This window comes from Corvus moneduloides, chromosome 4 (assembly GCF_009650955.1).
Source record: "Corvus moneduloides isolate bCorMon1 chromosome 4, bCorMon1.pri, whole genome shotgun sequence".
Classification (NCBI taxonomy): Eukaryota; Metazoa; Chordata; class Aves; order Passeriformes; family Corvidae; genus Corvus; species Corvus moneduloides.
Window position 1 is genome coordinate 29,517,880 of NC_045479.1, and position 26,258 is coordinate 29,544,137.

At 41.2% G+C, this 26,258-nt stretch overlaps 2 protein-coding genes across 6 annotated transcripts in view; one reads left to right on the top strand and one right to left on the bottom strand.

The window, feature by feature from the left end:
• Window positions 1–8,540, bottom strand: part of VEZT (vezatin, adherens junctions transmembrane protein) — a 60,505-nt gene extending 51,965 nt beyond the window's left edge. For 4 of the 5 annotated variants that reach the window (XM_032106288.1, XM_032106287.1, XM_032106292.1 and 1 more), the window contains exon 1: window positions 8,300–8,540. In XM_032106288.1, coding sequence (XP_031962179.1) covers window positions 8,300–8,335 — 36 coding nt within the window. In that variant the 5' untranslated portion in view covers window positions 8,336–8,540. Of the gene's footprint in view, window positions 1–2,249; window positions 2,357–8,299 lie in introns of all 5 variants that reach the window. The other variant, XM_032106289.1, reaches the window with a different exon arrangement.
• A 124-nt stretch (window positions 8,541–8,664) lies between these two features.
• The window catches only part of FGD6 (FYVE, RhoGEF and PH domain containing 6), a 73,378-nt gene continuing 55,784 nt past the window's right edge, over window positions 8,665–26,258 (top strand). The window contains exons 1-2 of the mRNA XM_032106286.1: window positions 8,665–8,771; window positions 18,201–20,601. Of these exons, the coding sequence (XP_031962177.1) occupies window positions 8,759–8,771; window positions 18,201–20,601 (2,414 nt within the window). The 5' untranslated portion in view covers window positions 8,665–8,758. The remainder of the gene's footprint in view (window positions 8,772–18,200; window positions 20,602–26,258) is intronic.

Genomic DNA, 26,258 nt, shown 5'->3' on the forward strand with positions numbered 1-26,258 from the left:
GCACTGAAACTCACTGAGAGCTCTGCCCTGTTTACCCATTCAAAAGTGGACCTGCAAATGCAGGTGAAAGCTGAGCAGGTCCTTTCTGACAAAGACAGAGGTAAAAAATACTGGAAAAACTGCAAGTAAATGTGGTAAATGTTCCTTTCCCTGATGGACAAGGTAACAAGCCAGCTGACTCTGTACCTGGAGCTGTGGGTGGGAAGTCACTCATCATGCAGGTCCATCAGACTAGGCTGATGATACAGCAAGGGTGGTTTGTTTTATAATAGTTACTAACAACTCACAGATTTGACTCTTCATTTACATTCAAAACTCAATTAATTAATTAATGCATCTGACTGGTAAACTAGTGAAGTATCTCTGATACATTAGCTCCAAATAATCAACTTGTTTATCTATTATTGATCATGTTAACTAATGACAACACACTGTGCAAACATCTTTACTGAAGAGAAAAGCATTCAAGAAACAAAAGGCAGTCACATTAAGAAGATTAAAAGAAAAGTATACTGAGCAATTCTTTCTATTTGTGTCTCAAGGAAGTTGATTCATGACTTGAAGTTGTAAAAGCAGTACTGCAGTATTAGTCCTGCTGTAAATGACTCCAGGGCAACTAATACAGAGGAGGATTAAAAAATAGACCTCAAGATTTACTCTGGATCATCGTGTACTTTCATCTTAAAATCTTCGATTAAAAATAGTAACGGCAATATAGGTTTACACACCATATGGCTCATATAATACTTTTATCTATCTGTTCTGATATCCAAAAATGCTTGATGAGTTGACTTGGCCACTGCAACAACCAGACTGTTCTTCACATAGTTTTAAGCTTGCAGTTTATTTTATTTTCTCTCTGGTATCACCTGCTCCCAGTCATGTGAAGAAAAGAGCAAAGTCTGTCCTCCCCTTCAACTTAGCAAACCGCTGAGAAGCAAAATATCTGAAATAGTCCATCCATCACCAGTCCAAGTGCCTATACAGTACACTGCAATCTCCCCGGGCTGCATTCGTATGGTCAATTTAATCTGCCACTACCAGTGGGCACAGCCGAAAGCTGCAGTACCACTTCAGAACACTGACAGTAACAGTTATGCAGCCAAATGGTGAGATGGAACAAGGAAACAATGTGATAGAAAAAAAAAAAGATGGATTTCTCTTTTTTCCACATTCTTAGCCAGGTTATAGTCTAATCGGTCTCCTGAGCCATTGGACAGCATCACCCACAAATCCAGGTGCCAGCATAAGGAAGAGGATGGGAATAAACCGCAAAAGAGGAGTGAAGCCCAAACACCTCTTCTGCCAACAGCCCACACTTCAGGCACACAAAGCACAGTCCCAAAACCAGCTCATTAGAATGACAAATGAACTGTGGCTTTGACAGAGCTGTGTATTTGTACCTGGCTTTATTTCATGCACGTACAAAACATAAGAGTACTACATCTTTACTCCACCCAACATTCAGTGAGAAAAATCCTGTTAAAGAAGCATTACTGACAGTACCGTTGAAGGTGTATGAATACTGTTTTTCAGCTTCTTTTTCCTAATGTATGTTTGATACATTATTTTTTAGTACACAACATTATGGGCCTGATGCTTGACAAAAATCACATGATTTTGCAAGTCCTAAAGTTTTCAGGTTTTTGAATGAAAGTGACTTGAAATTCCCATCACAACAAGAAGTGTCTGAGGTTAGATTCTGTGGGGGTTTAATTTGTTTTTGTTCAATTTTTTAAACAAAATAATTTTAGGACAGTTTATTTAGGTGAAGAAAACATTTGTGAAGACACGTGACTGAGTGTTTTGATAAAAGCTCAACCTTTTAAACATATAGTTTACAAGGGTTCGGATAAGGATTTGAACATATAGTGGTGCACCAATATTCTAAGAAATACCACATTTTAGACGTTTTACTATTGTAGGCATGTAAAGTACACATCAGCTAAAGGCTGTTCAGTATTGTATTGTGCTGGGAAATGGTGGTGCCTCTTCCTAGAATCTCTCTTTAAAATCCTACAGAATCTGTGGACCAGAACATTACATGCAGGTATCCTCCATGCCCCTCAGCACCAAGCAGCATCTTGGTTTGATGCCTAAATAAGCACTGAGAGTTGTCTTTCTGAACCTGACATTGGAATGCATTAAGATGTTGCCCAATATTTTCCTTCGTGCCACATCCCGCCTAAGCAGACTCCACCATTCCTACCTCCTCCCCACGCAGGCCTGACCCAGTGCCACATAGTTACCAGCTCTGCTGGGCCCTGGTGCTTCCTTTCTCTCTTAGGATGGCATGCTCCGTGGAAACCACTTCCCCACTGTTTTCAGGATTCATTTCTCATATTAGCTTCTTCCACTACAGCAAGAAGACAAAGAGCACAGAACATGTCTCTTCAAACTCTGGAAAGGGTAACTCTATTTCTGGAGTTTCCTCCAGTGAAGGGAAGACTGACTGCTTGAGGAAGGGCTGGTTGTGAAATGAGAGCAGCTGTTACACGTTCAAAATCTTTGCTCTAGTTTGTGGGTTCAGTAGAGCTGTGTTCAATGTTTTACACAGATAGAAACTTCTGAATTTGGACATGAGGTTTTTGATGCTCTTTGTGTTCAACCCCAGTTTGTTTTCTTTTTAAATATAGATTAGCATAGATTCTGAGAATTGATGCAGACAGGTGAACCAAAGGAAGTCTCATTTTGTTACCTTGGTATTATTATCCCATTTGCACAAAAGAGAATCTGAAGTCATGAAAGAACACATACATAGTTTATATTGTATTGTTCAGTCTGGGATTTCTACTGGGCTGAACAACCCCAAATTTAAAAGTCTGGAGTCACAGTAATGATCAGATCCTCTAGATCTAGAGTAAAAGATTAGATTCCACAGTGACACAATCATCATGACACTCAGCCAGTCCTTTGATGGGGCTATTCTTTAACATGTATTACTATTAGTAACAAAATAGCTAATGAATAGCAATATTAAGTAAATAATAAGGACAGAACTGGTTGTAGGAATGGCATAAGCCTCATTAATCAATTAAAACAATGGCTCAAGGAGAAAAAATTTATTTCTTAATAAATTTTTTTTAAAATGGAGATATCATGCCAATGAAATTAATTCAGTATTACATTGCACACAATCCTACATGTAAAGCTTTGTATTTCAAACACTGCATATGCAAAAGCCCTTAAAAATCTAAGCTGGTGGCAGTTTGATATTGTGTGTGTCAAAATCATACATTTGTGCAGTCTGAGTAACTTCTTCTGAATACACAGAATAGAAATGGAAAACAACAGAAGTCACCTGCAACCCTTCTACCAGAACCACTCTGACACAGTAATTAGGGATTAGGCTTCAACAACAGTCTAGGTGAACCTGAAGGAAGGAACATCTCACACATGAGGGGAGGCTGAGAGAGCTGGCACTGATCAGCCTGGAGAAACCTCAGGGTGGGTCTCATCTCCAAAGAAAGGGTGCAAGGAGAACAGAAATGAGCACTTTTCAGTGGTGCTCAGTGACAGGACCAGAGGCAATGGGCACGAACTGAAACACATAAGGTTCCCTTTGAACATCAAGAAACATTTTGTCAGTGTGAGGGTAACTGAGTACTGGCACTGGTTGTCCAGAGAGATTGTGAGATCTCCATCCTTGAAGACACTCAAAAGCCATCTGGACATGGCCCTGTGCCACTGGTTCTAGATGACCCTGCTTGAGCTGGGTGGTAGACCAGATGACCTCCAGAGGTCCCCTTCAGTCTTCAAACATTCTGTGGTTCTGTGAGCACAGCTTGAATATCTATCCAAAGGTAAAAAAAAAAAAAACAAGCTTGCACAAACTCATTAAAATATAGGACAAATTACACAGCTGAAAGCAGAAATTGGAAGCTGAAAATGCAGTGTTTGGATCACCTTCACCCCAGAGTTCTGAAAGAATGGGCACAGGAGATGAAAGATGCAGCAGAAAGGATTTTTAATAAATCTATAAACTCAAAAGCAGAAAAAATCCAAGCATAGTGCCTATATTCAAAAGGAGAAAAAGCAATCAAGAATATGACAGGTCTATGAATTTGATCAAAAGCCAGCATGCTACTGAGAATAATTATTCTTTCTTGCAAAATTCAAAGACAAAGAAGAAAACAAATGATCATCAAAGAAGGTATCACATGGATTCACCAGAGGTAGATTGTGCCAAACTTACTTGACATCTTTCTTTGATAAAACAGCTAATTTTAGTAGATAAGGGAAATGCAGGAAGTTTATATGGACTTTCTACACTATGCTGTATGGATATGGACTTTTGATACATTGCCATATCAGTTAAGATAAAAAAGATGGGAAAGGAACCAAGTATGTTGATGGCAGAGATAATAGTGGTCTACACTGAGTGGAAAGCTATGGATCAGAAGGTTACTAATGGAGTTCATAAAAAATGAGTCTTTGGTCAAGGCTTTTGAATTTTTAAAAGCTTTAATATTTACCATAATTAAACTTATATCAAAAAGCTTGCTAATGACATTTCCTGATAACACCAAGTAGCACCGTATATGCAGAAAAGGATTGAAACATAATAGGATGACCTTAAGTGGGTATTGATAATGGCATGCAATTTAACAACAGACAACAGCAAGACCTTACACAGAGGGACTAATAAAAACAAACTCTCCAGTAATGGGGAAGCTGTTGATAATCGAGAGTCGTTACCCTATCGTATTACAGGTGAGTCAGACAGTATGAAGACATAAAAATGTTGTTTGTAGGCCCAGCATGCAAGAAACGAAGTATTCCCAGAAGCAAAAAATGAAAATACTTGTATAAGAACCCTAGCAAGAATGCCAAGTACTATGCTACAAGATGTGGTAAAGAAACATGAACTGAATAGACATGAAAACCCTAAAAAGACAAACCAAAAATGATGAACAGAAAAATCTGTTTCATGAAAGGAAGCAAAGATATATTGGTTTATCCAGCCTAACATAATCCTTAGCCAGAAGAAGTTTGCTTTCTATGAACACATTAGGAGAGGCAAATTCTCCCCCTGTACGTGGCACTGGTGAGGCCATTCCTTGGCTACTGTGTTCAGTTCTGGGCCCCTCATTACAAGAAAGAGTTTGAGGTGCTGGAGCGAGGCCAGAGAAGGGCAGTGAATCTTGGGAAGGGTCTGGAACACAAGTCACGTAAGGAGCAGCAGAGGGAGTCACTATCCCTGGAGGTGTTCAAGAAACAACAGGACCATGGTCCTAGTTGATAAGGTGGTGATCAAAGGCTGGACTTGATCTCAGAGGTCATTTCTAACCTAAATGATTCTGTGATTCTGTAAATTCTAGAGACAGATAAGAACTACGTAAGATAACAGAAAACATTGGCAGATGTGCAAGTAGGTATGAAGTGGCCATGAATAAATTTCCAGTCAGGAATCAGATGGCAGTTATAAATCAAAGTAACAAAGTTCTGACACAGTCCCTCAACTAGCATAATGATGCAGAAATTTAGCTAGTTTGAAAAAGAAGCTTCTTTAATTTATACATTAAGAAAGAAAAAGAAAACAAGAAGGAGATCTTATTGTCCACACAACAATAAAAAAACCTAACACAATTCCAGTCTCATATAAATACACAAAATGCCAAAATTTTCCAAAGGATTCTGAGGTAAACTGTAACTGCAGCAGTTTTTGTATAAAAACGCATCTTAAGCAACTTAACATCAAATTTGTTATCCCTTAAAAAATTAAGACAGACACGGATAAAAACCACCATGTATTGTTCCTCCATTGTTTAGTACAATCTGCTCTACACTGCCACAATTTTTAATTTGACGCACTGCTGGGCAGACAAGCCCAGGCCCAGCGTATCAGGGGCACCTCTGCCTGTCTTGGGCTCTGTTCCTCCCCACTGTTTTTGTAGTATTTTAATTGAAAGAGCAGATGCTTGTAACAAATGCAAGAACTGAAGTGCTGGGACTATTCAGTCAGCGAATAAAAATTGCTGGCTGCTGCAGGAATTAATTTATAAATTGGATAGAATATGGCAGCACTTAGTGGATAGACTAACTGCCCATCATACATTATTGTTCAATCATGATGATCTGCAGTGGCATTTGAACTTGATAGAAAACACTGCTTTCCCAGAGCAGAAATGCCGTGTTTCTGCTTCCTTTCCTTCAAAGATAAATTAATGTAAAAGATACTTTGACAGTGAGAAAAATGACTAGTCCTTGGAAGCTCAGAAATATTTATCAGCAGGCCATCATCTGTTTGATGCTGCAAAATTTTTAATGTGGACACCTGCCACTGATGTCTTCAGGACCAGCTGGACAGAGCTGTGACCCGAAAAAACATGCACAAAGTAACACTGGACATAACTGTGATATGGAACACGTGAAGCATATCCCATTTACTTCCTTCTCCTACCCATCCTTTTGGGTATGAGACACATGAAAGATCCCCTCTTTCCTGATTATGCATTTGTTAGCACACTACGACTCCTTACAACATCGATCGATATCTTGCTGAAGTGAGCTCCAAATGAACAGAGAAAACAACACAGCAACTGAAGTCTAAATGCTAATGGCCTTCGTGCAACAGGGATTGCTGAAGAACATGGGAAGTGACCTACTGAGGTGCAGAAAAAATGTAGTTGCTTACCAGAAACAATAAATAATTAAGGGGGGGAGTTGGGGGCCCAAGAAAACAAAAATTAAAAATGCAAATATGCTGTAGCATTAACTACCCCAATGCTTTTTGGCTCCTTGCCAATTCCTATCTCTGGCCCATGTGTGAAGTATGCTCATAATTCTCTGTGGAGCCTTCGTTTTAGAATGCTGTGAACCCTGCTGAGCACTTCAGAAGATAACTTTTGTGTGTATTTCACAGTACCCATTTTTATGAGTTAGCAGCCCATCCAGTTTTGCAGTCCAACCAATTAGCCAACCCAAACAGCCTGTATTCGTCCTACTGTTGCTTATCTGACTTTCTTATGATGTACCACAATATATGACAGATCTGTTACTGTGTCACTCAGTATACCTGTAAGTGTGTACGGATATAAACACACACACTTGGTACAGTAAATATATCCAAGAGCCTTTACTAGTGACAGAAATCTGTTCCCAAAACACAAGGATAATAGTGAAGAGCATATGCAAGGAGATCTTTTATTCTCTGTGCAGAACTTTTTCAATCAAAATGGTAGCTGCTGCATGAACTGAAGGACTGTGAAACTGTAAAACAAGTATCACTTTTACTGAAGATAGAAATGCAGAGTGCAGGCATTATGCCTGTGAAATAAATTCTCACCACAGATTTATTGTATGAAAGGAAGCAATTTAACATAGCAGCAACGTAAACAACAAATTTATTGTTAGGATTGAAGGTTGGTTGTGGATGAACACAAAACTTCGTGGTACGGACCAAAGACTAAAGAAATACTACTTACATAGCTGAGAAAAAAATAATTGCTTATGTAAGGAGTGTTTTCCATCCTGGTTAGAAGAGAAGCCTTATTGCTATTATAATAATTATTCATTATAAAGACAGCATTTCTCTACCACTTTGTACACCTGCAAAACCAGGTGCATCCTCCATTAAGATACAACTACACTTACCTGCTGCAAACGGACCCTATTTTGTTACCAAACCGCAGCAGTTGATGTATTAACTACCGTTTTAAATAAGGACAAGATGCTACTGTGGCTCTAAGAAGACGTGATATAACCAGAAAAGGTTTATGCAAATCCAGTAGTAACACAAATACTACAGAGATAAAGCAGTCTCAGTGCTCGCTGAAAGACACCTTTTACGTGAGTGACACCGATCCAGATGGCAGAATCTTTTAGCTATTTACTCCCTCTGCCCTGACCCTGCAGTTCGGCCCGGCTGACCGGGCGCCGCTTCGCAGCCCGAGCGGTGCTCACGGGCAGCTCCGAGGGAACCCCCGCCGTCGCGGGCCTCCCGACACCTCCCACCGCGGCCGCCCGACAGCGGGGCCCGGCCCCGCCGCACAAAGGATCGCCCGGCCCCGCTGAGCCGTCCCGCCCTCGGCCTGCGCGGAGGGCGCGGCGCTGGTCCCGGGCAGCTCCGGGGCGCGGGACACGCCGAGCACCGCCCCGACCCGCCGCTCCCGCCGGTCCCGCCGGTCCCGCCCGACGCTACCCGCCCGCGGCAGGCGCTGTCCTGGACCGGGCCTCGCGCCCGCCTCACGCCACGCGTCCACCCGACCCGCTCGGCGCATGCCGGCCGCGGGGGCCGCGGCGCAACGAGGGACGAAGACACCCGGGCCCAGCCCGCACCGGGTCGCCCCGCGCCCACCTCAAACACCACTTCTTCGTCGAACTCCGGTGTCATCCTTGCCCGCCATGCCACCCCCTCCCCGCGGGCACGCTGGGAAACCGAGTCCGCCGCCCCGCCGGCCGCCACGCCCCGCCCCACTGGGCGCTGCCTGGTGCCGGGGAGAACTACAGTTCCCAGAAAGCACCGCGGAGCGCCCGCTTTCGGGCGCCCTGCGAGCGGTGCTGGTTGGGGCGGGACCAGCCGGGGCGGGGCGAGCGCCCGGGCCCGGCAGGGGGCGCCGGCGAGCGGCGGCTGAGTGCGCTCCGTGTGCTGCGGACGCGGGGTGGGATGCGGCGGTGGCGGGCGGGGGGAGCTGCTCCCGCTGGTCCTCTGGCTGGGTGGCGGCGCGGGGGAACAATGGGCTCCTTCTCCTCGGCCCTCAGAGGGGCCGTGGCGTAAGGGACGAAGGGAAGCGCGGCTCCGCGCTTGGGGAGCACCATGAGCTCCGCCGGTGAGTGCCCGGGGAAACTTTGGGGAGCGGCGGTTTCCGCCCGCCCGGCCGGCGACAGGCGGGGAGTCCGCGTGCCCCCGCGGCCGGACAGCCTCGCCTCGCTCGCCCCGCGGCGGTGGGGACGCAGGGATGAGGGGCTCGCGCCGCGGGACGGGAGCCGGAGTCGCCGGCGCGCTCCCTGTCCCGGCAGCGCCGCGCGCTGCGCCCTCGGCTCGCTCCGGGGGCAGCGCTGGGAGGCGGGCCGGGAGCGGTCGGAGCGGTGAGGGGCGCACCCCGCACCCGGTCGGGTGGACAGCCCTTCCCAGAGTCTGCTACGGGCTCTCCGCACCCCTCGGTACATTTGGCCACGGGGCCGTGCGGGCACGTTCTGCCCGGGGCTGGAGCTGCTCAGGCTGAGCCGGACTCTGCGCTCACCGCCCCGCGGGTCCCGAGCGGGTCCCTGCGCCTGGGCTGAGCTGACGGCGGGGAAAACCTGCTGGGAGCCGGGTTCAGGCAGAAGAGCCAGCACCGGGGCTGAGGCTGTCGCTCCATCTGACTCCGCGGAGCTGTGAGAGTTTGTCAGCTGCGGCTTTGCTTCGGGGATGTACCTGCCTTGGCCGGGCTCTTGCAAGCAGGAGCCCCACGGGGGTGCTGGAAAGCGTTCGCTTCTGGCCTTTCCAGCTGCTGGTTGGAACTGACCTGCTTCCGTGCTTTCCTTACCTTTCCTCCTCCGTTTCTTGACCGCTGCCAATTTAACGGCTAAAAGAGCTCCAAGGCAAATTCCTGGTTCAGAACAAGAGCACCTCGTGTTTAAGGGAATTGCTCGTATTTATATTTGCCTGCACGATGGTGTGCTAACTTAGTACTTTTGTTCAGCCCTCTGTTAGTAGATTCCTTTCTTGTCTGCCTAAAGACGAGAACAGGAGTCGTTTCTGCATTGAAAACGTGTCGTGTAAATTATGATGTATTGGATGGAAACAGGGCTAATTGTAGGGTTAAACGGGAAGCAGCGAAGTGCTTCCTGTAGGGATTGGGGTGGTGGGTGTTCTGAAGAAAAAGCAATACACAGTCATCAAGCAGAAAAATCAGTGCAGTTCTCACTGTTTTCCTCTCAAATATGTCAAATTGTTATTAACTCCAGTGTTAATTAAGTTTCCGAACTCTCATTGCTAATCAGAATTTACTGGAAAATGAAAAGCGGTTTAATGCATCTTTCTGCTTCATTTAAAACAGTCCTGTTTTTAATATATGTGACAGAACGGATTTTGTTTAGATTTTGAAAAGCATGTAATAAAGCAGGATATCTCTACTTAACAGCTGCACTGTATGTTCCAGTTTTAAGTAGTGCCGCTGATAGTGCAGTTCACCCCTAATCTTTCAAGAGTTAAACAGCTGTGCAAACAAAGTAAGTGTTAGGGGGTGCTCAAGAGCTTAAAGCTGTTAAAATTTGATACGGTACTAAGTTTCAGAAAGTTGGGTAGATTTTTCAATACTAAATAGTGATTTCGGGATGTTTAGATCTTAGGTGGTATGACTAAATCAGCTTTATGTGTACCTTGTAGTGTTTATGGGAAAGGTGAGGACAAAGGGGTTCTGGGGAACAAAGTAAGCAAAAGAGAAAGGGATGCTGAGGATTATCAGAAAAGAAAGTGGGACAGTTTCATGGCAAATCTAAATTTTAGCAAGTTTTTTCAAGAGGGAGGCATGTAGAGTAATAGTGGGCAGGAAGAGGGAAGATGAGGGGTATTTAAGAGAGGATGAAGAGTATTTTGTGTGTGATGTATTATGTGACGGTAAAAAAATAAATGGGGAGCAGGTGAAACAAGATTAGAGATTCATGATCCTGCTGACAGCATCATGACAGCTTTTGACATTTCAGTTTAGGAGTTCCTATGCAAGGTATGACAAGGCTGAAGACTGCTAGAAGAAAGTTCTGAAGATTTAATATCCCTCTCTTTTTATTGCTATAGAACATAGTGCCTGTAATATATAGGCATTCTTTATAAAGCTAATGCTCACATAAAAACTTACCAATCCTGTATTTTAATTTCAGTCCTATGATCTGTAAAATCTATTTCCTACACTGAAATTATTTAATCGTGAATTCCGTCCTTGCTCCGGTTTGTGCTATGTAACCCAGCTTTCTGGTTGGTAACACAGCGTTTCAGTAAAAATGTTATTGTCAGTCAAAGCTTCAGGTGGAACTTGAAATGCTAGAAATCTTTCCTTCACTTTGACTTGAAGGGCCTGAGTGCCTCTCTTTTAATGTACCTTTAGGACAAAACAACATGGTACACCATCATCTGTATTGCTTTAATATTATTTTAAGTAGGATTTGCAGGCGTATTCTTGATATGCAGGGCTCTCTCTAAGACAGATACTGTGCTATTTGAGGGGACTGTGGTATGGGGAGAAATGCCAAACATGGCTTCTCCCCAAGGACAGAAGTTGCAAAAGGTCTGAGATTGATAACCCAGCCTTAACCTCACTCCAGTTTACCTTTTGCCTTTCTAAATAGCGCGGTGCATATTCAGTGTCTTGCTGCCTGTCTTTTCTATTTCCTCTACAAAATTCTTTCAGTTACATCTCAGTCCAGAGCTGAACATAATTCTGTGATGGAGTTCTGCCACAGCTATTGCTTACATGTTTTAAAATGTATATGTAAATCTGGAATTGTTGGAACTAAGGAACTATAGCACTTTTAAAAAATACTTTTGCATAATTTAAAGATTATCTCATTGTAGTGATCAGCCCATATGTTGGCTTCAATCTTCACTTACAGCTATACTCCTGCCATTGCTTTCTCATATACTGCACAAGATATATTTATATATTCACACTATAAATGATGCCAGTGAATGTCCATTTACTCGTTTTCTGCCTGAAAGTATTATGCTGGCTTCAAGTATGTGCTTTGCCTTTAAAAGGAAAAAACAAAAGCTCAGAGTTATGAGTTGGACATTTATTATTTCTTGCTGAAGAAACAGTCCTTATATGTGAATCTATAGAGCTTATTTAATGTGGGCAGGACGTATAGCTTAGGCTTGAAATTGGATTTGACAACAACAATGAGAAAAATGTATTTTAATGTCAGAAATGTAGTTCAAATGGAAAAAAATATAGCAGGAACAGAATAAACAAAATCAACATGACTTTTCCAATCAAACTTCATTGCTTTCAAGGATTGAAAAAAAAATGAGGCCTGCAGGGTTTAATGTCCCTTTAACCCTTGGATATGTCAAGTCTCATTAGAGTTACTCAGCTCTGTCTCTGCATGTGATCTTAAAAGGTTGTTTATTCATCTCTTGTCCTTACTCTGAAGTTATCCCTGACTTTCCTGTTTTATTTCAATAAGTCAGCGAACAACCTAAGATTTTGAAATTGATGTTTTCCTTTTGCAGTTTAATTAGGATGTTTTCTAAAACTGTAGTGGCTTGGAAACCACAGTTTTCCCTTGTACTTTAAAAACTACATGTGTTATCTTCCGGGATGTTATGACTCCTTCCTTTTTTTGTTTCTTTTGAGCATTGTGGCACCTGAGAAAATCAGAGCCTCTGCATAATGAGAAAATAAATAAACATTTGCAGGAAATAAATTAATGATCTCGCAATACTTTTTTGAGGTGTTTACGTAATGAAACTTTCTTTCTGTAACTGAAAACAAAGTAAATGACCTGAAAAGCCTTGTAATGACTCTTTAAATTTTAGGCTGCTGAAGAACAGGAGTTTTAAAATACTTTATCTGTTTCTCTCTGCACTGTATTGAGTGCCAGTGCAATAATCTCTCAGTGTATCCCAAACACAGCAGTAATTATCTTTCTCCCTACTTGTTCTTTAAAAGCCAGATTGGCTTTCTTGTTTTGAGTCTGTGAGTTGTAGTGTTTCATGCCAGAAGTAGTCTTAGGAACAGTAAATTGGCTGTTGGAGCAAGCTCTTCCTTCATGTAAGAAAAAACAGCACATTGATCTCTTGGTAGATACCTTCCAGGCATCATATTATTTTCATGTATAGCCTACAGATGAGATTTCCTATATCTGAGAATACAGTGTGCATAAGTAAACAGGGTGCCACAAGAAAGCCAATGCATGTGTTTGCTCTAGACCAGCTGCTGAGCAGTAACTGTTTGAAGCCCTTTTCCTGGTGTGTGTGAAATAGATCTTCTAGGAGTAGTATGTGAAGTATATGTTACCTTGTAGGTGAAAAGGAACAAACTGCCTTATATACTGTGTGGTAAGATAAGATTATTCATTTGACCAGCTTCTATAAAGTAGCAGCTTTGTTAAATTCACACCTTGGCTTATGCCACAGTAATTTGATTGTGTACCCATACCTTAAGCTTAGGCTCAGCTGCTGTCAAAATCTGATGCCACACTGATTCATTGTTGTACTGTCTTCCTACTGTTCTGTGGTTCAGAAAGGACATTACTTCAGGGTGAGTTGCAGGATCTTGCCCAGGGTACCTCTTGGGTGACTTGAGATAGTTTCATAGGGCATCCTGAATACCAGGAGGGGAGCCTCTGTTCATGTGAAGCATTGTAAGGAAAGGAATATCGAGTTATGTTAGCTTGGCAGTGTCTAGAACCATTTGTCCCCTTTTCATGGACAGATGCAAGTCAACATGACTTGTTCCTGTTCTTTTGTTGTTCCTAAATATAGGAGTTATTAACATCATCTCAAAGGTATTGGCATAAAAATTACCTGGGAAAAATACTCCTTTAGCAACAGTAGAGTTTATTGCAGAAGGGATAGTGCTATTTGATTTTTTGCCTCAGTTCACCTTCGTATATCATTGTTTCTCTATGTAGGGCAGGAAAGATGTCAAGAGGTAAAAATTTGAGAAGGATTTAAAGCTGTGTAATAGTAATGCTTAAGATTGCAATGTCTTACTGGCTTTTCTGCTCATTCTCATGATAGTGCATAGGAGAAGATACACAAGTGTTTTTAAGTGAGGTCCTCAGTTGTCAAATCCTATCATCTGAAGAACAGAAATGGGGGAGCACTTAGGGCCAAAGGATTGAGAGTAGAAGTTGCTTCAGGATGTTCACATCCTCCTCTAAAACAAATCAAAGGAAGAACAGGAGCACTTACCAGTCAAGCAATAACAAGTGTTGGTCACAGAGGAGATCAGCAGGATGAGAATGGGTGTTGCTTTTTCCTCAGAATGCTGAAGGACATAATTCACCAGGGAGATAAATGTCTGTTTTCTGTGCTGTGACCTGAAGTCAGACGAAGAGCATGTGCATTGATCTGCATGGGTGCTGCTAATGGCAATTTGTTGTTAGAAAAATAATGCCCTTTTAAATCCAACTTTTTTAAGGGGGTTAGGTGTTGGTATTTTTAAGCACCCTTTTTTTTTTTCCCTTCAGCACTGAGCATGGTGTTGGCTGTTCCTACGTGAGCAGCAGATTTCCTGTTGGTGATGGCAGCATTGCTAGTCACTTTATTTATGGATTTCTTCCTTTGCATAGTCAAACAAGTTGGAGGATATCTCCTTGACAGTTTCTCTGGCTCTTTAACATTTAATCTGTTTATGCAAATAAAATTTTGTATTTCTGCTCTTAGATTTGCATTTATTACTGGAATCACTGGATGCAGGGATTCTCTTTGAGAAATGAGTTAAGATTGGAGGGGGGAGGAGGGAAAGTCATAGTGATTCTCCAGTTTCCTGAGTGAGACAGGCTAGAGAATCCAATGTCCAGTGCAAAGGTTCCTCTGAAAATCTAAATGTGTCAGAAAGTCAGTTTAAGTTGTCTGTAAGCGCTTGTGGCTCCCCCACAAGGCTAGGCGAGGTGTTTCTGTAGTTAATTATCCGTTGGGTTTCATAATAATTTTAGAGCTTTGTTTCTAGTTTGAACTTGTCAAACCTCACTGGTCAGCTATGGAATTTCATCGGGGTTACTGTTTTGGGGTTGGTTGTTTGTTTGTTTTTGTTTGTTTTTGGGGTTTTTTGATTCAAGAGCCATCTGTTATCAAAAATATTTCACTTGTGCATAAGTATATATTCTATTACAATTTTACTTTTTAAATTCTTGGTTAAATTAACCAGGATGAGCCTCCTTGGGATTTGAAGCATAATTTTTAGACCTTGGATACTTCTGTAGTTATTTCAGAGATTGCCAGAAGGTGACATAACATTTCACTAACAGTCTGGCAGGTGCTATGTACAGAAATATTTTCAACTCCCTTCATCTTTTATACTTACCAGATTATTTACTGCTTAGCTTCAGACCTGCATGGAGCTCTCATAAAATAACTATGTACAATGATTTCCAAATTCTCTTCAATTTTTACTCTCCTCAGCATAACCAAGCATCTCTGTCCTTAGGTGAATAGTTAGTTCCATATGGCAGCAGGAAAACCCCACTGTCCAAACAACTAACTACTCCATGCATTTGCTCTATAATGCTTCCTTGATTATATTTATTGTTTTTCACCAAAGAGGCTTGCTTATGCTTGCCATTTAACAAAAATCATTTTCATATGACTTCCAGTCATTCCTTACACCTTTATATATAACAGTTGCCTCCTACTTAGTTTACTTTCTGTTCTGGATGGGAAATTGTCCCTTTTAGAGCACTGTTATGTAGAACTATGTTTTCCATCCAACAGTGAATTGGTTTATAACAACTGAACTTTAATTCTTGATTTCTAATATAAATCTACCATGTTTTAACCCTTGTCAGCTGCTGTAATTTTCTTGTAAGTATTTCATTGCTTGTATTCTTCAGAAACTTAAAGATATTTTGTTGAGGAAAACTACTGGTATGCATTCCCTTCCTGGAGTCTTTCCTCTCATGTCACATTTATGTTTGAAAGGGCTCTTCATCACATTCCTTTCTGATGGAGCGGTTGACTGCTGATCTGTATTGATACCGAGACTGTAAAGTGCTTGTTAAGACATTGACCCATATCTACTCTAGATGAAATGTGCAATCACTTTAAAGCAGACAGTGGTGTCTTTATTATCCCACACAATTTACTGGTCTCTTCTGTCTGTCTCAATGCTTTTTAGCATTGAAGTAATTTGAAAAATTCTAGTAGGCTTCAGAAATCATGCTGAATTGCACTTATCAGAAGTGAATTTTTCTGCTCTGTTCATTATCCAGGTTTCCACCACTGGCTTATAAATAACTGGTTTGTTTTCTTTGCATTTCTTTACATTTTCATGGTTTAGTTTTGATAAAACCATGGGGTTTTTTGATAGTTTATATTCAGGTAATGGTGTCAGGTCATAACTTCTGTTCCCTAATAAGTGCTAGTTGAAATCCCCGCAGGGTAATCTAGTTTGGTGGTATCCAAAATGTTAGGCAGTCTCACTATAGAGAGAGAAACTTCCAAGGTTTATGGACTTCAGTTTGTGAGTGGGAAAAATAATCCACAGGCTATTGCTCACCTAGCCAGTGTTTAATCTCTTGTATCTTTTTCAATCCACTTCTATTATTTGGGCATCAGGAAGGGTTCCAAAGCAGCCTGTCTCTCTCCTGTTTTCAGGGAACTTTAATAGCTTAATAAATATTACTGGACATGGCCCAGGTCTACTACTGTGTTGTGTTCTGTCACAAACTGGGTATCCCTTCCTTGTTTTTTTACTGTGGAACATGGGCTCTTTTATTGCCATCACTTCATTTTCCAACTGAATAAGCAGTTGGCTTGCCTGAAAGTGAGTGTACAGCTCTCTTCTGCTGTTTGGGATCAGTAGTTACCCACCCAAAGAGTTAATTTTATTTTTTCCTAGCAAATTTTTGACTCATCTGTGTGTAGGAAACCTGCCTTTAGATGGGATACAGAAGGTGGTATAGCCTTGGCAGTAGGTGGCAGTTGGGTCACTGTTGTCAGTTGCTATAGGGAGCTGTACCTTTGGAACGAAATTCTGGATTCCCTCTTGCAGAATTTCTTTAAAATTGTCTCTGCCATTGGGTTTACCTGTTTGCTAATGTAATGGCAGCAAGGGCAGCCATTCTAAGTGTAAGTAGTCGGTCTGGGTACCATTTAGGGATTCATGTCCTAGAAAAAGATGGTTTTACTGGTTTTGGCTCTCTGCTTAGAGTAGTGGCTTGCTGTTTAGGAAATAGTTGCAACTGAGGGCATTGGCTTTTTTTTTTCTTTTCTTTTTTTAAATTTTTTTTTAAACCCATCTAGATTTCCTTCAAACAAACAAACCCCCACAAAACAAACCTAAACTTTGAAACTTCATTCTTGCATTTCTAGGCTAGAGATTAAGGTATAGTTGCATATCTACAGTAATAATGGTGGTAAAACACAACCAAACACCAAACCCACATTTCAAAGGGAATAATAAATCAATGGCCTACCCTATCTATTTGCATGTGAAACATTAACTAGTATGTTTTCTTGAGGGTTTTATTTAACATGTATATGACTTACTGAAAGTATACCAAAATATTGATTAAAACAAAGGTAGTAAATACAGAGGTAATATATAAATAGCGTGAGACACTTGTTTACTTTACAAACCAGTTTGCACATATCAAAAATCACTCAGAGGACTTAGAAATCTGAAATTATTCCAGCATGTGGAAATGAATTGGTCATAAATATTCTCCTGCAATATTCAAATGTTTCAGGCATACCTTAAAAAAAAGCAACCACAAAATAAGCCAACAAAAAACTCCAAAACCACAACAGGATCAAAACTGCACAGTCTCAAAGTTCCTCATGAGCTCCTTTTCCTGAGTGCTGTACACTCTCCTCAGGATTTGTAACCTTGTTGTGCCAAGTCGCTCTTAATTCATAGTAGTGGTGACTGTTTCTAGGTCAGACATGTTGGGAAGAGTAATTTTATATGAGGCACAGAAATAGTATTTTACAATAGAAAGGTACTGCCTTGCTACAAATTACTGCATTAACTTCATACCACAGACCAACTGAACTGTTGGTAGTGACATGGCAATTTTCTAACTGGTACAGTAATTCATCTCACTATTGTTTGAAGAGGAGAGGAAGGGAACGAGGAATTTTAGGTTACACATTTCTCTGGGTGGTGGAGGAAGGGTCTGAACTGCCCTGGTCATTAGTCTAGCTGTCCCATTAACTTCATGGCTTATTATACGTGTGGTGCTTACCGTACTCGCCCCGTTTTACAATGGTATTACAGTTAAAACTGCAAAACCAGGCAAAGCTGCTTTGCTTTTCTTGGCATCAGACTTCAGCATCTGAGCGAGTATGTGTACTATACGTTAAACTGTTTACAAAAAGACTTTGAAAACTTTCCCTACCACTCCTTGATGTGCCTATTAAAACAAAGGCAACTAGTAAAAAAGTGGTGTTAGGGATGAGAGGCATGCTTTTAACAGAAAAATGGATCCATGCAGACATTGAGATCTTGTAGATCGCAAGTTAAATGTTACAAAACTTTTTATAATACTGCATTGCAGGTGAAGTTGTTCCGTGGGCAGTGGTGAATAAAGTCTTTGTTTTCCATCTTTTCTAGAAATTAAGAAGCCACCTGTGGCCCCCAAACCAAAATTTGTCCTAGGACACAAGGCAGCACCTCCACCTGTTGCACCAAAGCCTGATATTGTACTTTCTGGTGGGATACAAGCAGCAAGGAAAACCAAGCCAGTGATTGCACCGAAACCAAAGGTTCTCAAGAGCTCCTCCATTCCAGAAGTTAAACCTCCATCATCTACACAAAAAAGCACAAAAAGCTTTGAGGAGCACAGGGAAGATTCTTCTCAAACTCTAGACCATTTGAACTATAAAAATGAAACCTCAGAAGGGAGTACTGGAAACACAGCATATATTCTACCTGTGTCATCTTGCAAATTTGAATGCCTTCATAAACTTGGAAATGGAGAGAACACCTGTAAAACTCAGATCATTCTTGAGCACTTTGACACCTTAGAGAACATCAAACTTGGTGAAAGAAATGCACTATCTCTGGGGGATAGTCACAATGAAAAACTGGGAAATAGAAGTCAGGTGGTTTTGAAAGCCAGCATTTTGGAAGAGAAACTTAAAGATGTCCTAACTCATGGTGTGTTTCCTAACAGTGGTCCTGTGAGGCACAAGTATGCAGACAAACTTGACAGAGGGGATGGCAGTAGTTCCAAGAATGATGTTAAAATAGAGTTTATGGAATTTGTACAGTCTTCGTCATCTTCTGAGGTAGCTAAAGGGAAGCAACAAAATGCTGATGAGTTTCAGATGTCTGAAATTTGTCCTAGTTTGACTGAAAATAATCACAGTTGTTCTTCCCTATTGGACAAGGAAATCCTAGAGAATGAAAACTTAAGTAGTAATAGGATGTTTTCAGTTGAAGTAGGGATGAAAGCAGATGCTGATAAAACCTCCCCTGACACATCTTCAGTCCTGAGCTCCAAAGTGCTTCCTATCCCTAAACCAAGAAAGCCACGTGCTGCATGTCTAGTACGTCAGGATGGCATAGACACCACAGGAGAAGGAACAAAGGAACCATCTAGTTCAGAGAAAGATTCTTGCGGGGTTGCGGACCAAGGCATAAAAAAGCCAGCAAAAATTAATGTCCTTGGTCAAAGTGTTTGTTATAACAATAATGTAGAAGTGTTTCATCCAGAAAAATGTGAGGTAACTCAAAGCAATGCAGAAAAAATGCCTCAGGTAAAGGAACCTGCTGTGAAAGAGTCAGCTTCACAAAATCTTTTGCCTCAGTTTTCACAAAGAAGTCCTGATTTGATGGGAAGTGTTGAATCTTCTTTAAATGCAGACCACAACTCCATGGATGAGAGAACAGATGACACCAGTTGGCCAGGTGCTGTGGACAAAAGGACTAACTTTGTCAGGTGTGATACCTTGTCCATGAGTTTGCCAAAGCAGCTCAAACTGACAAGCAGTCAGCACTCATCTGCTTCCAACAGCCCCCATGTTTCACCGCAAAACTTGGAAGAGAAAGAAGTTAAAATAAAGGGTGGGAGTTCTCCGAAAGTTGTTCCTAAGAAACCACAGAGGCATGGCCTTCCAGCTGCTGGCCTGCTGAAAAAAGCTGCATCAGCAGAGCTTGTGGACAAAAGTTCTTACACCTCCAGTGAGGACAAATCGAACAGCCTTCTAGAAGGATCTCGCTTTGCACATCCACGAGCCAAGGAGCAGGATGCACTTTCGTCCTGTGACATACCCAAACGTTCTTCTGAAAAACCCATCTGGAAGTTACCTCATCCTATTCTTCCATTTTCAGGAAATTCTGAATCATTAAAAACTGCTACCAGCTTCAGCCACTTGACTGTTGTGACGAAGCCTAGGGCCAAGTCTCTCTCTGCTGTGGACATGGACAGGACAGACAAGCCCGGCAAAGACCATCACAAGAAAAACAGCTTCAAAAAGCTTCTGAACATGAAACTGTCAGTTTGCTTAAAGAAAAGTGACTTTCAAAAATTTCTGTCTAAAGGCAGCCAGTCAGTGGAGAGTGCTACTGCCAACCTTTCCAGTGGGGATGGGTATGGAAATAACAACAGGAATGTAGGGTCCGTAGGCAGTGAAAGAAAAGCTAAATCTGCCAAGGCACATTCTGTAGAAATAAGTAGTCCAGCATCACAGAAGAAGAGGCAGAGAAACAGAAGTCAGCCTGAGATACGAAATAATCAAAGGCTGGAGTATTTAGATAGGCATGTACTTGTGGGAGACAATTTGTCCCAAATGCATTTGAATTCTGCAACCAGCACTTGTGCTCCAGAGTATGAGAATGTGCGTCACTACGAGGAAATACCTGAGTATGAGAACTTGCCTTTTGCTATGGGTGCTAGGAGAAATCTCTGCTCTGAGTGGCAGAACTCCAGCAGCGTGGAAGAGCAGAGCACTGACTTCTATGAATTTGAGGAGCCTTGTGAAGCTACAAGCAGGTGTTGGAGACTTGACAGGTAAAATAAAGAGAAAAGGGAAGTTAAACAGCTGCATTGTAACTCTGTTGGTTGTAAATATGTTTAAATGATAGCTTGAGAGGCTGTACCCCTTTTGCTAGATGCCAGCAGGACAGTTGTTCCTGTATATCTTTCTGTATGCTTTTGTTGTTTGAAAACTGCTTGCACTTGGCGATGAGTCAAGAGGAAAAGTAAGCTAGTTATTCCTCATATAGTCCTCAAAATTTGTGAAATTTTTCCTGGTTTAATTAAAGCAAATCAAACACAGTCATGTATTTGTATCCAAGAATACTTCAATGGGGAGGAATGAACCTTACCAGTCTCACAATGAACTGGAATAGCTATCCATAGAGTGCATAGTTGCTAGGTTTGTAGGGGAGTTAATATATTTTTAGATCAGTTGATAGAGCTGGGAAAAGCAGACAAGCTTTTAGGTATGCAAATTCTTCATCAGGTCTGGAAAGCTTTTTTGGGTATAACAGAAGCTACTGCTTCTCCCTAAATACAGTGAGTTCTTCTGTATCTGCCTGTGCTCCCAGCAAAGGTGGTAGTAGTACACAATTTCTGTGTGACTCACAGAATATTAGTGTGATGGTGTTTGGTAACTCTGCAGGTTGCTGCTGTGTTTCTTTAGCTCAGGAGGTGGTGGAGACAGGTAAGGTCAGCAGATTCAAAGATATGTTGGATATGTTCATAGATATGAGGAAACGTCCTCCAGTTGTGCCAGGGAGGTTTAGATTGGATATTAGGGAAAATTTATTCACTGAAAGGGTGGGCGGTCAGGCATTGGAATAGGCTGCCTACATAAGTGGTGGAATCACTGTCCCTGGAAATGTTGAAGAAATGTCTGCCTGTGGCACTTGGGGACATGATTTAGTGGTGAACATGGCAGTGCTGGGTTAACAGTTGGGCTGAATGAACTTTGAGGTATTTTCCAGTCTTAATGATTCTGTGATTCTATGTCCACATTGGATGGTACATGGAATAGGCAGGAACAGATCTTTTAATATTTGTGACTGGATGCTGAGAAGAGAAATCAGCCACAGAGTGTAGCCAGACTCATGTGTTCTCCCTAAATAGCATCACTTAGTGTGTCTGTCAGTGTGGTGACAGGTAAAGCATTGTTTTGACCCAATATGGTATCACGTAGTTTCTTAACTTCAGCTAACCAGTTTGTCTTACAGATCCTAAAGATTTATCTCAAACCAGCAATAAGGGTTTGAATGAAATATGCAGCCTGTATATTTCAAAGTCCCCAGCAAACTTCTTCACACTATTGCGAACATATGCATAACAAGAATAAATGAATTAGCTTCTAGGTAGTCACATTTAACTTCATTTTTCACTGAGAGTTACTAAGCTTTGTTTCATTTTGGATGTGTGTGTAGGAAACATATGCTCCAAAGAATCTGTGTTCTCTGATACAGGAAGAGACAAATATTTTAAGGGGCATCTTACGTTAATTGTTTTATAGCTAATATTATCAACCTGGGTCTGTTTGCTGGAAAATATGAAACCTTATCATGGAAAGTAGGATTTCTAGTTATGGGCTAGGTACTGGTACATTTATTCAAGTGGTTTTTGAGTATATTTATAGTTTACAGCAGGGTGTTTCTTAGTTTTGTCTTTCATGTAATTTAAGTTCCTTACAGAGTGTATGCTTTTTGTTTAAGTCTAATCTTTTGAGTATCTTGCAGGGGTTTTGACCACACTCTCTTGGTATTCCCTCGATTTGTTGCACCTAAGAAGGGTGAGACCAAACTTAAATAAGGATGCATTTCATGTGTTTATGTGATTCATTTTAGTTTGTGTTGTTTTGTTCTGAATCCAGGTGAATATCTGTCTGCTTTAGGAAAAGGATAGTTTTGCTGTATGGAGCATGGTAGATGTGAGATTGCAGTTGCTCCTGAAGTGAAATTCTGTAGTTTTCTTATCTGGCTAAATGTGTGAGATTTATAGTTATTCCCTCTCCACACAAACCTTCCCCAGTGCCAGTGGTGATGTAAGGGTTTAAGTGGACTCCCTGGCACATCTGTAGCTGAAGCTGCTCCCTAAGTTGGATGTTCTTGGCACAACTGGGTTTGTGTTGTTTTTCTTTAAGAAGCACACATAGAAAACCATAACCAGAGCCATTTATGTGTTTATTTTAAATCAAATTACTCAGAAACCACCTTATGGAACAAATAATGCATATAGTTACTTCAATAGATTTCAGAGAATAAAGAAATCCCTAGGGAAAAAAAAGAGGGCACAACAATACAGTAGTCTCCTGACGTGGATCAGTGCTGCTGGGAGAGCAGGGATGAGTATTCGTTTTGGCTCTGCCGTGGGAGGTGTAAGGGTCCTCACCCAGACGGGCTGGGCAGGCAGCTTCTCCAGTTTTCCCATCCAGTGTTATCTCAAATCCTTTGAAGCTTCCTTATCAATGTTGTCTTACCCTTTCTGCATAGTTCTGTAAGAGCTTTTTATCATTTCCTGGGCCAGGCAGTATTATAAAACCAGTTAGAGAAACAGTGCTGCTGTTGTTATTGAAATAATTGCCTCTCGCGTTTTCCCCAGCCTGTCAGAACACGCACTCAGCTCTTTTTCATAGATCATGGCACACAAATTCCTGTACTGCACTGCTCATGGGGATCTCAAAGCAAATTATGTTATGATTAAAGCCAGTGTACAAATGAGATTGTTCTTCTGAGAAATTCAGAAGAAATTTCAAACCAATTGCATGGTCTTTGACTTCTAGTCAAAATAGCACATATTCAATATATTAAGTCTGAATGCCAGTCTTGACGTTACCAGAAGAGTTCAATGGTGTCTTTAGCTCATGCCTCATTTCTTTCTGGAGGAAGACATAAAATTTTGATAATGGACTCAGTGCTTTGGTGGTTACTGAGAAATTTCCTCACAATCCCATCTGGTGAAACCAGCATGCTTTAATGGAGAATGGTAATAGCTTTTGACATTTTTATCTGAGCTTCGTATGTCTCATTTAATTCAGATATGTTTTGTTTGCTTGAGCCTTCCTGCAGGGAATTAAATGCAAATGGCAGGCCTGGGTAATTAATGGTAGATACCAGTTGTCAGAACTTCATTTCTGACTTACTTGATATCAACTTCCGTTCTACTGAAAAGAGAAGGCTTGGCTTTGAAAGGAAGAGAGTCAGGGTCCTGATCTGGTATGTGAACCACTGAGGTGAAACAGGTGCTGCTGATGGGAGTCAGAATGGATTTGGTTTTTGTTACGTAGTTCAGGGGAATACTCTCAATAAAGTAAGTAGTGTCAGTACCTTGGGAGCAAATAATCTATGTTTTGTTTCCACTATACGAGAAAGAAGTCTTCTGAAATGGTGCTTCAGGATTGTTTCTTTTGTCTGGCCTACCTGTTTGACTGCCAATTTAAAATGGATAATTTAGATGAACGTGTTTTTATGAGGACTCTATAAACAAAGTGAGTGAAGACTAGCTGCTGTGAGATAGAAAATGTGCTGTTAAGTGTAAAAGAAGTTTTAAATATCATTATCCAGTCACAGATAACAACAGGAAATGCAGCTCTCTGGATTTAATGGGTTTTGTGGTTTTGGGTTTTTCAAGATGTTGCAAATGTACATGACTGCTAATTTATTTATAACTGTGTCATTTTGTTTCCAGCTAGGATTTTTCTTTGGGTAGGCCTGGGGAGGGGGGAGTACCATGTGACAACAATCCTTTATGATTTCAATGTTGGTTTAATTAAATATTACTTAGTATTTTCCCCACACCTGCTGGTTTAGATTAATGCATTGGTTTTCCAGAAAAGAGCATGTCAATGCAAAATGTAAGTTTAGTTTTCCATACTAAATTCTGCTTTGGTGACTGAGTCCCCAGAGGTGAATTAAGTGTCCATGAAAACCTTAGTGGAATATTGAATCTTATATTCAAATCTGTGTGGTTAAGCACTTTGCTTTGATACATATTCCTCTTTGATGTTGTGGTGGGGGTTTTTTCGGGGGTTTTTGTGGGTTTTTGTGGGTTTTTTGGTGGTGGTGTTTTGGTTTTTTGTTTGGTTTGTTTTGGGGGTTTTTTTGGCACTAAATTAATAAAAGTCTGCGAGATCTAAATAGCATTTAGAATACTGTAAGTTCAAGCCCTTATGCTGAGATTTGAATGCACAAAATACATTTTAGGTATTGGAGGTGTTACACATTAAAACCCATGTCTTCTTTTTGTTGAATTTTTTGAAGGATATAACTTCCTGATAAGTAGAGGCCAAGTATGTAGATTTTTTTTTTTTTTTATTTCGCCTGTTTCTCAAAGATTGTAATGGATTATTTCCTGATCTGAAGAAGGTCGGTTTCTCCTTCTGCATCAGCTCTGCAGTCTTGTCTTCCAATCTCCGCTGTGTATCTAGCTGGCTTCTGCCACCCTTAGTTGTACATAAAATCCTTTCTCTGCAATTGTCCATCAGGTTTTAATGACATAGCTTTGATAACAGGCTTGTTAGGTTTCCTATCAGGCTTCGTTATCCTTGGTCATGTGTTATCGCTGGCTTTCTTTTCGTGTTCTGCTTCCTTGAGCCTGCCTTTCTTTTCCCCTCCCTCCTTTTGTCACATACACGTTGTGGTGCAGCAGGGAGGCTTCTGCCAGCTCTGAGGGCTTGTCAGTAAGGAGTGAGTCAGAGGGCTCAGATAGCTCTGCTCCCAGTCTCCTGCAAGGCTGGCTGCAGAGCCACTCTGGCAGTCCCAGCCCCAGAGCTGGGAATGGACAAGAATGGACAAAACAATTCTTGCCTATCAGATATAAGGAATAAGCCATTTTGCTGACTTCTCACTTTTTGCTCTTACAGACCATGAAGAAACAAATTCTGTAATTGTTAGGTGTGTCTAATCAGAGTCAAATCAGGAAGGCATGGAAATGTTGCTGAGAAGTGGTAGTAGTACAGTTGCCTGGGAATATTCATGTTTGAACATAAGGACTTTGGGAAGAATGCAGGCACTGGGAACCTTGGGGCTGGAATTCCTCTATTTTGTAGTGTCAAGTTAATTGTTTTGTACTACTAGGGTAGCATGTCAAACTACATGGAAGACTCACAGTGAATTTTTTTTTACTCAGGAGAGCATATGGACTGGTTTGGGTATTCTTTTCTTTCTATCCAAGAAACTTTATGTGAGTCAGTGTCTCCATGGTCTGCTTTTCTAGTAAGAGAAGTTTTCTTCAGCATTGGAGTATTTTGCAGTTACACAGCTTTACAGGCTTTACAGTTTAGTCTGCTAAACAACCTGAAATAAAATGCATGTACTGTAAGAAGAAAATACTGGCACTCTGGAAAAATACTCAAATCTTCTAAAGCAAGCTGGTCTCGCCCCTTCCCCTCCTTTTTTAAAAAAATCAGAATAAATAGGAACTTTATTAGAACCTTAACACATTCTCATGCAAATATGTTTTTGAGATGTGCTGATTTAATCTGTTTTGAGATTAAATCAGTGGGAGAGATTCTGAGGTCTGATCCTCTTCATCTTCAATGAGGGAGAGAAACGAGTTGGAGAACTACATTTTTCCCATACTGTTATTCTGGTTTACAATCCAGTCATGAAAAGATTTGAAACATCTTATGAAATGCAAATAATTGTGAAGATCTCCAAGACAGTAATGAAAAAGAATTTTTGTCTTTGATACTTGTTGCA